Source organism: Sebastes fasciatus, chromosome 13 (genome assembly GCF_043250625.1).
Source record: "Sebastes fasciatus isolate fSebFas1 chromosome 13, fSebFas1.pri, whole genome shotgun sequence".
NCBI lineage: Eukaryota > Metazoa > Chordata > Actinopteri > Perciformes > Sebastidae > Sebastes > Sebastes fasciatus.
Window position 1 is genome coordinate 5,961,455 of NC_133807.1, and position 17,264 is coordinate 5,978,718.

Sequence of the window (17,264 nt, forward strand, 5' to 3'; positions counted from 1 at the left end):
AAATATCAAACTGTACTGTGTTACAGTATAAGTGCATTCACGTACAGTATGTTAAAATGGAACGGTTGTCCGTGGTAACAAAGGTCACTATGAATGTATTTAATTGTAATATTATCTAATTGTTCTCTGATATGATGATGATGGTGATGAATAAACTAAAAATAGACTGGTAATAATGGTAATTTGTAAACCTCACCACACGATGTCGCTGTTCAGTCAATAATCACATCCCTGAAAACAGACCTGTTTATCAGGCCTTCATATCAGTAGACTCTATGATACATTTAGACATTATTTTTTTTTTTTAACAAACATTTTATACACTCTGAAAATCATTTAGGCAATAATGGACACTTCAACTCTCAACTGAAACTAAAACTTCCCTCAGGTGGGTGAGCAGGGTTTAGTGCAGCTTGCACCGTTGAGCTTAAACATAATTCTAATATTCAATGTCCAATTTTACTGATATTGACTATAAATCAACACATGTCCCTGGTCTACATTAGCCTTTTACAGTAAGTATTGGTTTCAGTTTGTCACTTATTCTCTATTATTTTGCACACATTGTATGGATTGTAACTTTCCCTAAAGTATTAAGTATAAGTATTAAGCTATTAACTAATAGAAAAGTGATTTGCTATTATTGTTGTTTATTTTTTCAGACTGGAAAAACAAGTAATCTGCTCTGGAAATGTGACATAAAGTGTAAACACAACTGGTTTCTTTTTGTTTGTTTTGAAAGATGACTTGTTTGCAGTCGATCTCAAGGTGAGCAACTGAATCATCTCCAGGAGCCCAAACAGAGCGTAAGGATTGAGCAAAAGTCTTTACTAATGATCAATATAAAAGGGCTTTCTTGTGTGATTTGTTTGTGTAAGATATCATTGGCGCGTCAGATATCGTGTACAGACAGTACAAACACAGAGGAGGTTAACCTGGTCCATGTTGGGCTGTGAGAGGGACCGCGTTTTGGCTCGTTCACTCCTTACATAACTGGTTCAAGCTCCTCTGCCATGAACCAGCCTTGGGTACAGTGTGTGGGTGCGTATCTGGCCGTGTATCTGGGCGTGTATGACAAAATGCACGTCCCCATAACGTAAATCATTACATTTTAGGTTGTAGACTTGGGTCATCGGGTTCGTTGGGCGGCACAGTGGTGCAGTCTTTAGCACGGTCTCCTCACAGGAAGAGGGTCGCAGGTTCAAACCCAGCTTCAGTGTGGAGTTTGCATGTTCTCCAAGTGTTAACGTGGGTTTTCTCCGTGTTCTCAGGTTTCTTCCCACAGTCCAAAGACATGCAGGTTAGGTTCATTGTTGACTCTAAATGTCCCGTAGGTGTGAATGTGAGTGTGAATGGTTGTCTGTCTCTACGTGTCAGCCCTGTGATAGTCTGGAGACCTGTCCAGGGTGTATCCCGCCTTCACCCAATGTCAGCTGGGATCTGCTCCAGCACCCCCCGACACTGCCATCCCTAGAGCCGTGGAAAATGAAATGACATGATGTTGTGACCTGTTTTCAAAGCTTTAGGTCTTTAGAAGGAATCAATACACATTAAGGCTAACTAACACATTGTTGGTTTTGGTCTTTTCTTGGGGATTTGTCGACAGTGACAAAACTGTAGAGTAACACCAGACTTTATCCTTCCACTAACACTGCCAGGGATGGGTGGAGGCTTATTTATGAACTCACACTTTATCTTTGACTTCAGCAAGAGCAGTTTGATCTCTTATGTTCAGACACACACACCCACACACACACACACGCTGCATGATAACTGACGTCCCAACAAACACACGCTGCGTGGTGACCAAAGTCCCTACATTGATCCCTGTACTTTTGTAAGCTATTCCAGCTTTGTGTGCACAAAGACACACACACACACACACACACACACACACATTATTGTACATCTTGTGTTATATAACTCAGGGCGTGATCGGTCCAGGTTCAGGTCTATTACTTTCCACTGCACAGTTTACTTTACTTTACTTTAATTTGACTTTATTGTCCACCTTAGATAAAGAGACAAGATAAATTCAAACATGACACAGAATATAACCAGGACAACAAAACATTAAAACATACAGTCAGCAAAACACTCCGCAATGTTACAAAACATAGATGTACAATTGTGCAAATGGGCAGGAAACAGCAGCAGCAGGTGGGGATAAGTTACACATTTCAAAATACTTTAGGTCTTCCCCAGTGCGGTCATTTTGCATTCAGTACCTGTATGGCATGGGGAATAAAACACCTCTTATATATGTTCCAGACGGGAGCAGCTCAAACTCCGAGTTTAGTGGGTGTGAAGCGTCTACAGATATCCGTCTGGCCTTCCTGAGTATATACCGCTCTATCAAATATATCACAGAGCGGCCTTCGTGGCTTGCCAACCACCTTCCCCCTGCAATCTTAACAATTTTGGAAAGCTTGTTTTTGTTCTTCCCACTCAAGTTGCCATACCAAGTAGTTAATATTAAACTGTAAAATGCTTCCAACCAGGCCCCTGTATGTCATCTCTCAAGTATGTGCTGACTTACACCCAAAGCTCCTCAGCTTCCTGGTTAAAAACAGTCGCTGGTTGGCTCTCTTCAAAATACTCTCTGCGTTTTTAATACTTCCACAGGCTGGTTGTTAAAAACAACAGGGGCGATGCTACTGGTCCCCCTTGGTTTTGTTTGTATTACAAGTTAAATTCATTTCCAAATCACTAGTCTGACACCAATTCTGTAGCAAGGTGACCAGACCAGTTCATGGCCTGCGAGACACACACACACACACACTGTCAGTAAGACTACCAGGGATTTAAACCCTGAATCAGCAGAACTGAATTCACCCAATAATAATGAGAACAGTTCAATTCATTTCAAGACAATTTATTTTTCAAACATTTCTTTATAAAAAAAATAGAAGTCATCCAATATGAACAGTTCACTTCAAATATACAATAAAGACACTTCAAAATGATGCGATAACACAATATCTGGGACACACGTATCTGCAAAATACACACACATATCACCAATCAGTGAATCACAATACACAGTACAACAGACAATTTTTTTCAAATACACTCATTGCAGTTTGGACCCGTTAACAGGTCTATGAAAACAAACTGATTAAAGCGCATTCCACACGTTTATCAAGGCTGATTAATGGATAACCATTACTGTGAGCGGAAGACACGCTTACATAACCCTTAGACAATGTTACAGTACCTGCTAATCTCTAACCAAATCATCCTTGGTTACTATCAGTAACTGAGCAACATTCAAGAGAGGATTGACTTTGTTCTATTTGTACAAGACAAGCAAAAGAAAAAACAAACACAAGTTGCAGGCAGTAATAGTGCATAGTAATCATTCACTCTATTAGCCAACCCAATCTCACTCCCAACTCGTCAAATATGTCAGCTTGGTCAGCGGCCCTACACTTCAAACTATGATGCTCTAGGTACTCCTCCAGCGTCAGTTTTGGATGCGTCAATTTCCGCTCGTTACATGCATACAGTGTCTTTTCAAAATAAACTTCCTGTGTAGGTTTACTTACGCAACAAAAGTACTTAGTTAAAGGACCAATCCGTAATATATTTATTGTAATAAATCCTAAAAATTACCATGATATGTCATCAGAGATTAAGGAAACATTCTAAATTGAAATACTGGCTTCTCCGACAACAACGCTACAGCGAGTATTGTGATTTTGATCGGTCCGGAACGTCTGTTTTTGAGATAACGTTAACGTTAGATTCTAGAATGAGCATTAGTTTACATCCTGATGACACACACAGGACACAAACAGCGGTCTCCTGGGTGTCTTATGTTTGTTTGACCCATCCATCCTAAACACGGACTTTCTCGCTCTTTATACTACGTCAGTTGCTCTGACCGTTTAATAATGACGCGGATGGTTTTACATTGGAGTTAGTTAGTTAAAAGCCCTGCACGTCTCATACAGATGTTTACAGGTGCCCCTATGCGTCTGCATCAGACACCACTGACTGAGTGGTGGCAGTGAGAACGGGTTGTAACAGCAGGCACACGAAGAGGAAATGTTGTGTTCCTTGTAGCAAAAAGAAAAAAAGGCACTTCTTTGTCAACGTTCACAGGCACTTATTGTCTCTGAGTAAAACTTTCTGCTGGCACATTCAAAGATCTGATTGGCTGAGAAGCACCCTAAATAAACTTTATTATAGAGAACAGGTGACTAACGTTTGGGTGAAATTTGCTCGTAGATCCAAATATTGGTCTGATAATGTGTACAATTAGATATCTTCAAATCGGTCAGCCCTGCCATCAGTTCAGTTCACCTCTCCATCTCATCTCTCTTTCTCCTTCTCTTCTATCGCTCCGTCAGCCATCTTGGCTCAGCATGTCAATGTTGTTCTTCTCTCTCTCTCTATTAATAGCACACGTGTAAAGAGGAAGATACAGGAGGAAGACACTCGCTCCAATCAAGGAAGCTCCCAGACGATCGGGACGCCGACGCTCTGCCTTCTCTTTGACCGCCTTGGACACTTTTGGTCACACCGGCTCCCGACCACCGCTGGGCTAATAGTTCTGGTCCCACAATGTCATGTTAAGTCATGATTTAATCACTTGGCAACGCGGTACGCGGCCAGGTCCAGCGGCTCCTTGGAGGGAACGCACCAATCGTCTGCCTCCAAAGTCAGCTTGTAGTGACGCAAAGCGGTCTTGTTAAAAACTGGCAACCTTTCCACCGAGTCTGTAGACAATGCCTAGAGACAGACACAGAGAATAGACTTTTAAAGGGGACATATCACACTCATTTCCAGGTTCATACTTGGGTGCCGATTCGATATGTATTGCTATTTTTAAGTATAGCATTCGATATTACAATTTATTGAGATTTTTGTTAACTTTTTTAACACTAGGCCATAAGAAAAAGTTGAATCATACCTTTCTAGGGACTTTTACATTGGAAAATCTCTAAATTAATATAGTAAAAATGTTTGATTTTCAGCATGTATGTAGTCAGCAATGTCCTGAAGCCAAATATATCAGTCATTGTCAAGAATTATTTATTACATTTTTTTCCACGCAACCCAAAAATCAAAGAATAAAGACATTTCCCTCACAAATTCATTGTATTTTTTTTTTTATTTATAAGGGACATGTAATGTTTTATACTTCTGGTGAATACAAAAAATATAAAAACGTTATAATTAACTTTCATGAACAGAAAACACACTGTGAAAGGGTTAAAGCTCTGGGACGAAAACGTGGACAACTCCCAAACCGGGACAACGCCGCGGTAGCGACCTGTCAATCACAAGATAGCCCCGCCCTAAAGCATCCCCTGCTTTATAGTCTTTATGAGACCATAAACTCATGTTTACAATGTTTACTGAGGTAATAAATCAAGTGAGAAGTAGGCTCATTTTTTCATAGACTGCTATACAACCAGAGGAGTCGCCCTCTGCTGGCTGGTAGATAGAATACAACTTTGAGGCACTTCCGCATTGGCTTCACTTCTGAGACCCGGAGGTAGCTAACGGCTTATTTCAGCCTGGATTAATTGAGCCCCATTTAAAGAATGGGGCCTTGATCAGGCCATCCTTCAATGACTACGTATATCAAGCAATAAGTTGATGCATGCATGTGCGTGTGTGGTATATTACCTTCAGGTGTATGACTGCGTCAGTGCCGTGACCCTCCATAGAGTAGAGCTGCAAATCTCCCTGGAAGTAGCGAGTGTAGAGACGAGTGATGGGCAGACCATAACCAAACCCTGCCTGCACACACACACACACACACACACACACACACACACACACACACACACACACACACACACATTAATTATTTTTTATAAAAGTTACCAACTACAGCTTTAATATTGTGTTTGAATGTGTGCATGTTTGTTGTGTGTGAGCTGCTCACCAGTGGGGCTCTGTGTCTGTCTTCTGTGGAGGGTCTGGGAGCTGTGGAGTACATGTAGCTGAACAGACGCTCTGTCTTCCTGAAGGGAACGCCACCTCCTCTGTCACTCATCTGGAGAGAGATAGAGATGATGGAGAGGTTAATTACACAGCAGTGAGGCGGCGGCAGCTCAGTCCGTAGGGAACCCCTGAGGGTCGCCGGTTCAAGTCCCCGCACGGACCAAGTACAGAGTGTGGAACTGGTAGCTGGAAAGGTGCCAGTTTGCCTCCTGGACACTGCTGAGGTGCCCACTATATAGTAGCTGCCCACTGCTCCTAAGATACTAGGATGGGTTAAATGCGGAAGTTAAATTTCATCGTGCTGTGAACAGTGTGTGAAAATAAAATTGGAATTTACATTTGCTGCAAAACAAACTGTCTTTAATCATTACAAAAGGGTGGAGAGGTCAGTTTCGTTTTATGTTCTTACCTTGTTAACATAAAACATAGATAGGATGACCTGTTAACCACATTCAGTGTTTCCATGGCATCCAATTAGGGCAAGTAGGTATCAAACAATAGTCCGCTGAGTCTAAATATGGTCGCATGATGTGCCAGGAGCCAATGATGTCGGTGAATGGGCTTGGTATCTGGCCAGATTATGATTCTTTGATGGTAATGAGGGTTTATGGGGTTTATGTAAGATAATTAAGCAGCTAAACAGAGGTCAGTAAGGGTAAGAACGACGACGGGGCAAAGGGTGAAAATGCGTCATTTCAGAATGCGGAGGAGAAGAAAGCGTTCCTTCTACTGTTTCTTTCCGTAGCTCTTTGAACAATCATCACATAATCTCCTTAGAATATACATAATGTTACATAATGTTACATACTTCAGTATGGGTTTAGAACAGGGAGGATTACTACGCTATTTTTGGAGTAAAGAAGTTTTAGTTGCAGCAACTCTGTTTCTATTCTTGGTTTGAGAATTTGGGGCATTCAACTAATACTTTCAACTCGTGTACATTATATAAAGCTTAAGTTAATGTTGAGTTGATGTTTGCTAATGCTTTCTGGGGGTTTATAGCCACTCCTGCCATCGTGAATGGTATTTGCTCACCTTTTCAACATAAACACAACAGAAGAGTCTGAATTCCCTGATGTGACTTCCACCTTGACTTTCCATAGGACAGAGCACTTCCATGACAACATACTGTCCTTCCCTTTTATCTATTTTGGTATGTTAAAGTGAATTCTACTGCAGTAGGGCCAAAGTCCATGCAATGCACCAGAAGTAGAGTAAAAAAAAACATGCGATTTAATGAAGTGCAGATTGTAAAACTCTCTAACATCAACAACATATTTAGTCAAAGTTAACACGATAACGCGTTAACGCAAATTCATTTTAACGCCACTAATTTCTTTAACGCAACTAGCGATTTTTAGGTTGTAACGTGCTCAGGCTTTAAAGTTAGAGTTAAGATACTGGTATTATGAAACTACAAAACCTAAAGAATCCATCGGTACCAACCATGTCATACTAGCTTGTCGAGAAGGAGGTTAAATAATGCTCTGGTATGGTTATTTTCAAAGGAGTCCCTTGACCTCTGACCTCAAGATATGTGAATGAAGTCAGCACACTGACACACTGACACACGGACAGCTGTTGTTGCCTGTTGGGCTGCAGTTTGCCATGTTATGATTTGAGCATGTTGTTTTATGCTAAATGCAGTACCTGTGAGGATTTCTGGACAATATTTGTCATTGTTTTGTGTTGTTAATTGATTTCAAATAATAAATATATACATACATTTGCATAAAGCAGCATATTTGCCCACTCAATACGTGACAAATCTCTCTTTTAAGTATATTTTGAACAGCTAAAAAATGCTACGCCAATATTTTAATTGATTGACAGTCCTAATATTTGGTTAATGTGGAAGCTGCAATTGGTTCGCCAACTTCACGTTTTCCGTGTCAATTTTAAAGACATAATGAAGAGTTGTTATTTCTGTACGTAGTAGAGTCACTCACCTTGATTGACAGGTCCTCTCCACCGAGAGCGACCATGACATTAATGGGTGGGAGGGTCCTGCTGGCCTCGTGGTTCTCAATGGTTGCTCTCATGGCGTTCTACAGAGAGGAAACAGGGACAGAGAGGTTTATCAGCTGTTGGGACCAAGACAACAGGTCGATATTTACATTTTATTAAAAGTCAGGTATGAAATGATATCAAGAGAAGTTCAGTGTTTTCTAAAACCCATACTGAACCCATTGCTTTTGACCGTACTTTTGGACACTTTTGGATAATGAATTAATATGGGATCAATTTATGGTGCAGTATTTAGATCCTAAACACAAACACAGACCCCATATACTATTGAATATAGTATGAGATATATAGTATGATATATGACATGTTATGTGACATATGTTTGTTTGTTTATTTGCAGATGCACATACCTTGAAGAGTTCAAAGAGCATGTGGTACAGGTGAGATGGGATGTATGAGATGTGGATGGGCTCTTTGTTGTTGTTGGCTAAAGGAGGGAAAAAATACAAAATAGTCAGCGCTCTATGCACACACACACACATTAGCCACATTGCTAAAAAAAACTGCGAGTGTGTGTTTTGTGTGTGACGTCTCACCATTCATCTGCCTCAGCTCCAGCTCTGGAGCCCCCAGGTAATACTGCTCACACAGCAACTTAGCACTCTCATAGGCATCTAGAGAGAGACGGGAAGAAACCACAACTCTGTAAGAGTCATGTTGTATTATTTACAGTGTTTTGCATTTGATTATCATTTAAAAAGTACATTGGCCAAAGTCTCCCGTCACAGGCTAGATTTTTTAAAGCCTGAAAACAGAGCCATGAGGAGGAGCAGAAGTCTAGTTATCTCTCAGAACACTTGAATTACAATATGCTGAAAGGTTATTATAGAATTTATCGCCCAATGATGCCAAGAATATTCGGCCTACTGCAGCTTTAAGTGCACACTTCAGACTACACATGGCAACCTATTTCGCAGAGAGACGCCCAGTAAGACCTGTCCCAGATTTGCTGTGTGTCAGTTCCTTTTTGGTTATTTGATTACACACAATTCAAGTTGGAAAATACCCCGTCGTTTCTCTTTCTTACCACTGGTCAAAACCCCCAGCCTCTCTTTCTCTCTATCCTTCTGCTTCTTCTTACCTCGAGCAACCTCTGTCACGTCACACATGGAGTCGATACAGCCAATGGTGTTGGGGTGGGCCGGGTTTGAGTTGCCATTGAAGATAAGAGCTGCAAGAAAGTAGAGAAAGAGGAAATAGTTATGACGCATACAGTAGGAGGAGTAGTTACTATAGATTCTACATATTCACTAGGGCTGTCAATCAATGGAAATATTGAATTGCTATTAATCGCACGATTGTGCGGCAGCTCACTGTGCTGGTTGATGAGCATGCGGATGGAGATGCGGCTGGTGTAGAAGCGGTCCAGGAAGTACTGGATGTTGTGGTCAGTGACGGCGTCCGGCTGGACGAAAGCGTCTTTGTACTCGATGATTCCCTGAGCCATGGTGGGGACCACATCGTTGTGCCGGTTCCTGATGGACTCCAAGACCTCCACAAACCTGGGATCGAGAGAGGAAGAAGACAGAGTTTAGGTTAGAAGGAAAAAGAAGAGCGTGAAGACAAAGTTGTCCTGTCCAGATCTGTGCTGTTCTGCTTTTGTTTGTTTGTTTTTTCAGATAGGTGTGCTACACTCACATCTCCAGGACTCTGTGGTCGTCGGGGTTCTTGTCCAGAAACTCCAGGATCTCCACCAGGCTCTGGATGTACCTGAGAGAACACAAACACCGGGGGAGTCACTGGCTGTCCATCACGCCTGCTGTCACAGGAGATAGTGACAGCTAGAGCATGGTATAGATCAGGGGTCAGCAACCTTTACTATCAAAAGAGCCATTTTAGGCAAAGAAAAAGAAAAGAAATCTGTCTGGAGCCGCAAAACATTTGAGCATTGTGATGAAGGTAACACAGTTTATAGTCTACGTATATAGTATACAGTATAAGTCTAATGCAGTGAGGGCCAAAGTGCAAATGTACTACGGAGTATTAGGGTCACATTGAGGGAAAAAAAATCTGAGATTTCCAGAATAAGTCATAATATTACGAGAATTTTTTTTTTTATATTACGAGAATAAAGTCATAACTTTACAACAAAAAAGTTTGTAATATTACAAGAATAAAGTCATAACTTAACAAAAAAAAGGTTGTAATATTACTAGAATAAAGTCATAACTTTACGAGAAAAACCCCCACATAGAATTACTATTTTATAATACTAAGACTTTATTCTCATCATATTACAACTTTTTTTCTCATAAACTTATGACTTTATTCTCATAATATTATGACTTTATTCTCAAAATCTCAGATTTATTTTTTTTTCCTCATGTCGCCCTAATACTCCGTCGTACCGTCGTACCATAGACCTACAATAATGATAAATAAAAATGAAAATGTAAACAAAAGACAGTAAGTCATTTCCACCAATTTTTTAAAAAATCTACAGGGAGCCACTGGAGAGGGGCTAGAGTGGTGGCTGAGCAGCAGGTTGCAGACCCCTTGTATAGACACACACATTAACCCCGCTACAGCCTGGCAGAGTTAGCGGTACATTCCACTGGGTGAGCGAGACGGAAAAACAGGGAGAGAGAGAGGGAGGAGACAGAGAGGAGAATGTAAACACCGTCATCCATCACCAGCCCTGACGCACGCGTGTGTGTGTTGATGTGATTCAAAGAAAATAACTTCAACGTGACTATGGTTCCCTGAACACACTCAGTTATCAGTTAGCTGAAGGGTCTTAGATGTTTCCTGTCAGCGGTTAGAGTTGTTGTTGAGCCAACTTCTGGGTCTTTCAAATATCACATCACAATATCGCATTTCCACCGGTGGACACTTTAGCTGCTTATCATGTCACAAAAGTCACGGAGCACCGTCTCTTATTTCACTCAGAAAAAAACAGTGTGAGTGAATCCACTAGTTATCTAAACATCAAATTCTATAAATAAAGAACTTCAATGAGCCTTCTCTTCATTGTTGTTTGTGTCAAACTTCCCAAGATCAGCAATATTACAAGCCACCAATAATGAGGTCAAAGGTCAGAGGTCACATTTCCACGACAAAAGATGGAACAAATGTTGAATTGGCCTCAAAAAACATTGAGAATAAATAGAACCACAGCGTTTTCTTTTCACATCATCATCTCAAAACACTACTTTCAAATACTTTTTAATCTCAAAGATCCACTCTGTAAAAAGTGTCTCGTTTAATTAACGGAATACAATCTTTTGATATCTTCCATAGTTACTATTTTCTTATGAATGACGCTGAAAGTGTGACTTTGTTTATGACTCAACAGTGAGGCTGCTGTGCTGGACATGCTGTTCCTCTCAGCTGCAACAACAAGCCGTCAGGATGAGGAAAAAGAAAAGAAGAAGAAAGGCGGAGGGGGTTCGAGGAGGAACTGGGACAAAGTTCAGCCACCCTCCCTCTCTCCTTCTCCTCCTCTCCCTGCTCTGTAATGTAATATCTGGGCCTACAGTGCAGTGTCAGCCTGCTATTCATAGCAATCGGATTAACAACCTTGCAACTCTTGAAAATGAGGAGCTACTCTGTAGAAAAAAAATAAAGTTTTTGTGTTTCAACAAATCTGAATGGTCCGAGGACTGTCTGTACCTCAGGCCAAAACATGAAAATCTCAAAGGGTGGAATGTTACAGGTACTCTTGTGGAGTTCTTATACTAACCTCCTTCTGGAAAAACAAAAACAAAAACGTCAAGTAACGGTATGTTTTACTTGAGTAGGATGTTCTATGACTTTAAGTCTTTGAGTTCTTCGCAGGGCAGCATTGACATAAAAGGTCAGTCAGTAAACAAGTCACCAGTAAATCAGATACTCAGTGAAATCAATCAGTGTGTATATCCAGTAGTCTCACCAGCTCTGGAGCAGCTGGACGGAGGGCGTGGCCAGCAGGCGGTCCGGCAGCAGGTTGATCTCCTTCATGATGTTGGACAAACGGACAGGAAGCTCCTGGCGAAGGAAGACAAACGATGTGCGTTCACAGGCATTGGTCGAACCTGGAGAACAGAACAGAGAGTCAAAAGGGCATGAAATTAGTTATTGCTGGTTTGACTCAAGATCCACTTACTAGCTTTTAATAACACTTTCAACCACATCTAACGGTGTTGATGAGCAAATTGAGATGGCTCAGTTTCATCAAGTGACCTACAGTAAGTATGGGATTTCAGTCATGAGGAAGCAAGTGGTTGTACATTGGGGGAGGGGGGGGGGGGCTGTAAGCGCTCCAGTGAACTCCATAACTACTCCATAGCTAGCGGTGCTATTAGTGTAAACAACGGCAATAGTGCTGACAGAGCTAACAGTGAAACGGCGTTATCAGTTGTAACCGTCGTATGAGAGCAGTGCCAGAGGGGTGGCTGTGTACACAACACAACATGTACTAATACACACACAGAGGGAGAGTGACTTCATTCTCTGCTCAGGTAGACATTACTCCTTTATATCTTTACAAAGAACATGTTGCTTGCTGCTATATTAATGCTCTGGATATCGTATAGAGCACCTTTAAGCCACTGAAGTAAACATTAATAAAACCCTCATACAGAGATATGTTGCCCGATGTCTGATCTAGGGGTGTAAGAAAATATCGAGTATCGCGATGTGATACTGTATCGATTTTTAATGAATAGTTACCTGTGATACATGCAAATACAGCGTAATACTGCGTAAAAAAACAGTTTTCCTAAAATTTGATTTTTAAAAAATCTAAATATATTGCTTAGAGTATCACAATTCATCGCAATAAATTGACCCCTGTATCCTGATACCTATCGTATCACCAGATTCTTGCGAATACACAGCCCTAACATAAACCAAGTGAAAGTTGTCTTTTTGGTGTTGCTGTTTACTAAACTATTAATTATAGTGCAAAGCATGGCTGAAATAAAATGTTAATTTACAATGAGAAAAAAAAAAAGACCCTCCCCTCCTACCTTCCGTCCAAAGGAAAATCAGAGTACCCCACTCTCAACCTTAGTAATTTGTGTACAGTCCCTAACAGAAGTCATCATTTGATGTCATTGTTATCCTCATCATCCTCACCATTAACTGCATTAACATGAGCAGCAGCAGCAGCAGCAATGTTACCACCATCAACATCATTAACACACTGGGAATCATCAAGGTCTCACTCAGGTCACAGCAGGCTGACAGCTTGTAACTAACAGCTTGTTTTCCTTCAGTGATGACGTGAGATGATTGAATCGAGCCAATGAGACAGGTTAGGAAACAATTCATTACAGGACTGTTCTATCTTTGTCTCGGCACCCATTGCTGATCCCTGAGCGTAGCAATGATCACGGCTTAAGGCCTAGGCCACCTAATGGGGGGGCGCTGGTCGCCCTCTAAAAAAAATAAAATATATATATTTTTTTTAAATACCGCCTTTTCTTATTTTCTTCATTGACTTAAAAAAAGAACAAATAAAGAAAGAATTACACTTTTCACCCCTGTAGCTCTCTTTCTTCACACTTATTTGTTAATGAAAGTGTAAATTGTAGTGAAACTCAAAGTGTAAAAAAATTAAGCCAACAATATCAGGGAGCAATTGTTTATTTATTATAATAAATGCAGGTATTTATGAAAATAAAAATCTTATTTTTTGTCTTTGTGATGTCTGATGTGTGCGGTTTATGTGGGCTAGGGTTCCTAGGGGTGGGGAGGCTCCTAATCCAAATTTCACTTATGGGGCACCCAAAGGGCTAGAGCCGGCCCTGGCAATTCAACCTCTGGAATTTTAATAGATGCATGCTTATTACTATATTATTATTCCTGTTCGTATGGAATATGTAGCCTATAGGCAAAAGTAAAATATACATTTCAACTTTAATTCGAACCAGAGAGGCTACAATAAATAAAATAATAGTTAAAGGCATACAAACATACACAAATAGGCTAGATGAAATAAAATAAATAAAAATACGAATTAAAATATAGTGATATAGAGACGCGTGCACTCACCGAAATCCAAGAACTGCTTCATGGAGAGCGGAGAGGGGGAGAACTTGGAGAAGTGATCGATGTGTTTGGGCAGGTTGGCCATCACTGCAGTCTTCATCAGAGACCGAACGAACTTCATTTTACTAGTCATCTTCAAATTAACACATTAAACGTCGGACAGGAAAATAAAATATAAAATATCCTCCGGCGGTTGGTGGTAAAGTGGAGTATTAGTTGTAGTTGTAGCAGAGGAGATGCTGGTGTGTTACAGTCTGCAGCAACAACACATGAAGCTCTGTCTAAATAGACGAGCTCAGCCAATGGGAGAGCGCGCTGGGCGGCAGACAGCCAATTGGATCCCATCCAGGATCCCACCTACTTCTACTGTAAGATAGTAAAGAAGGAGGCATGTGTTTTGTGTGACCCGGTCACGTCATGTTCCACGTAACGTTTCCTCCGTCTGATAAACAGCATGGCTTCACATTAACACAAACACTATCAGCTCTGCTTAATCACATACTGGATACACAGCGTCACTCACTAGTTACATACAAGTTATTTAACCGATTAATAATAAAAACAACTTTGATTACCCCTTACAATCATTTTTTTTTTTTTAATCACTAATAGTTTTTGTATGACCAAGTGTCAGTTTGTTGTGTGGGATAGATGGAAAATCATATTAATGATTTTGTAAACAAAAAATAATAATAATAATAATATGGTATAAAGTATTATGTATATGAAAAAAATCCATTATGAAATAGGGTCAAATTCTAATTGAATTAGCTCATTTGACCTATCTCAACATTGAGACCACAGTTAAGAAAAGTGGTGTTTGGACCCATAAAATGCTTTGGTTAAATCACATTATTTAGTAATTATTTCATCTATTTTAATCAGGTGAAATAAAAGTGTTCCAAACTATATTTATTATGTTTATAAATATTAACCGTCAAAACCAAATATTGAAACCAACTGTGCTCTCTGTCTTCATCTCTCTCAGGAGCAGCTGTTTTCCATGTTCCTGGCTGGTGTTTTCCTATGGTAGAAACATTGAATACATACTGTACATACATTCATTAATAACAGTCTATGTGTATTACTATTCAGTCAATACCTGCTTTCTTTCTAAAATAGGTTCCCTATTTTTTATTATTGATAAAAACACAATAAGTTAAAGTCAATAATGACAACAACGTTCTATTACATTCTAAGTATACGAGGATGACAATATCATGAGTTCAGTGTTTTTGTGGTTTTGGAAGCTTGGGAACATCCTATTACCACCTCTTGTTCTTGTTGTTGTTATCACTCCATCTATTCTGGACCCTCTGTGCTTGTTCCTGCGTTAGACAACCAGCTACCACCCCTATCAGCATTCCCCAGCTTGTTTACTGTCTGGTAGCTCCCTTAAAGGAGCTCAATACGGGATTGAAAGCATTTCCATTGCCTCTCAACGGCTCTTGTCATGGCGGACGGCTAGCTAACGGTGCTAACAGCGTTAACAGTGCAAACAATGACGAAAGTGCTGACAGAGATAACAGTGTTTAGCCAACCCGTTCTCACTCCCAGCTTGTCAAACACCGCAAATTGGGCGGTGCCCCTCAGCATCGGAAACCAATGCACAGAGGTACCTCTTAGCGAGAGTTTGTGACGAAAGCGGGCTTTCAACTAACTCCAATGTAAACCCACTCCGGGTGTTATTCGACGGTCGAAGCACGTGACGTAGTATTAATAGCGTGAGAGTCTGCTAAGGGCAGCTGGGAGAGGAGGTGGACGGGTCAAACAAACACAAGACTGCTGTTCGTGTCCCGTGTGAAACTGAAAGTAACGTTGACTTATTTTGTCACATATGTCATTTGTCACACGACTCGTTATCGTCAATCCCGTTAGTCACGTGAGTCGTTAGTAAGTGAAGTTATGGATAACCATGACCGTTTCATAACCCTACCTAAGTGGTTGTGTTGTGTAAACCTAACTTCCTGTGAAAACAGAAGTTTATTTTGAAAGGACATTGTGCATGTAACGAGCGAATATTGACACACCGTCCACGGTCCGTCCAAAAGTAATGCAAGAGGGGTACCCCGTGTGTCGCTCTCCGATGCTGAAGGGCACTCACCGAGCGGCGGTATTTGACGAGTTGGGAGTGAGAATGTATTGGTTTGTCTGGGAGGGTTGGAACTGGAGGCTAGGGGCTACGCTTCCGCAACGACGCCGCCGTAACGACGCCGCCGTAACGACGCCGCCGTAACCATGCCGCCGTAACCACCATATGAGAGCAGTGAGCATGTGAGCTAGCCAATTCGGGTATGTTCACATGCACGAACATGCACTAAAAGCATGCGCGACTGGCCCGGCTATGTCAACAAAGTGCTGAGAAACTTGGATTACAACACACATAGAGGGAGGGAGTTTACTCCGAACGTGTTTACTCCGACCACAAAGTGACGCCAAGGGGTCTGACGGAGGGCGTAAGACAAAAGCCTCCCCAGGCGGGGGCGAAAGAGATCTGAAGGGGAGGTAAAGATACAGCATGAGGTGTATTTTGTCATATATATTAATCTATCGCCTCTTACTTTATACCTCTTGTCAAGAATACTACATTACATGTGATGTTACGTTGTTTCCGTACGTAATTTACTTATGTTACGTAATTAGCCAGCAATGACATTTTTCCTAAACCTAACTAAGTGATTTTGTTGTCTAAACCTCAGCGATTGGTTTTGTTTTCCCCTGATAGTACTGTAAGTTCATACACAAGTGTAATATTCACGCCTCGGCGAGGCAAAACGTGAAACTGACACGCTGTCCTATGGTGGAAAGGCGAGTCTATGTCAAAAATGTACATGAAAAAAAGTCATGGTATAGTATGTCGAAATATTTCATGGAAAAAGGTCATAGTGTACTATGTTGAAAATTTTCACGGAAAAAAAGTCATAATATAGTATGTCAACAATTTTCATGAAAGATAAGTCATAGTATAGTATTTAAAACAAATTTATGATATTATATGTTTAAAAATTTCATGAAAAAAGCCATATTATAGTATGTCGATAAAAGTCATCTTGTAGTATATTGAAAATTTCATTGTGTAGTATGTTGAAAAATAGTAGTCATAGTATAATATATTGAAGAATGTGATAAAAGAATGTGTCGAAGAATTTCATCAAAAACAGTAATAATATATTATGTGGAAAAATTTCATGAAAAAAGGGCATATTATAGGATGTTGAAAAAAGTAATTTTATAGTATGTCGAAAAAAGTCATGAAAAAAAGGTCATCGGGTAGTATCTCAAAGATTTTCATGATAAAAAGT

The 17,264-nt window shown here is 40.5% G+C and overlaps 1 protein-coding gene across 1 annotated transcript; it reads right to left on the minus strand.

Moving 5' to 3' along the window:
• Positions 1–4,312: 4,312 nt before the first annotated feature.
• LOC141780049 (pyruvate dehydrogenase (acetyl-transferring) kinase isozyme 2, mitochondrial-like) lies at positions 4,313–14,218 on the minus strand. The gene is made up of 11 exons (XM_074655115.1): positions 13,966–14,218; positions 11,861–12,002; positions 9,628–9,699; positions 9,304–9,491; positions 9,071–9,160; positions 8,526–8,603; positions 8,340–8,416; positions 7,911–8,009; positions 5,903–6,013; positions 5,641–5,754; positions 4,313–4,737 (listed from the first exon to the last, which is right to left on the minus strand). The coding sequence occupies exons 1-11, from the start codon at positions 14,093–14,095 to the stop codon at positions 4,594–4,596; spliced, it is 1,245 nt and encodes a 414-aa protein (XP_074511216.1). The 5' UTR covers positions 14,096–14,218; the 3' UTR covers positions 4,313–4,593.
• Between the last annotated feature and the right edge of the window lie 3,046 nt (positions 14,219–17,264).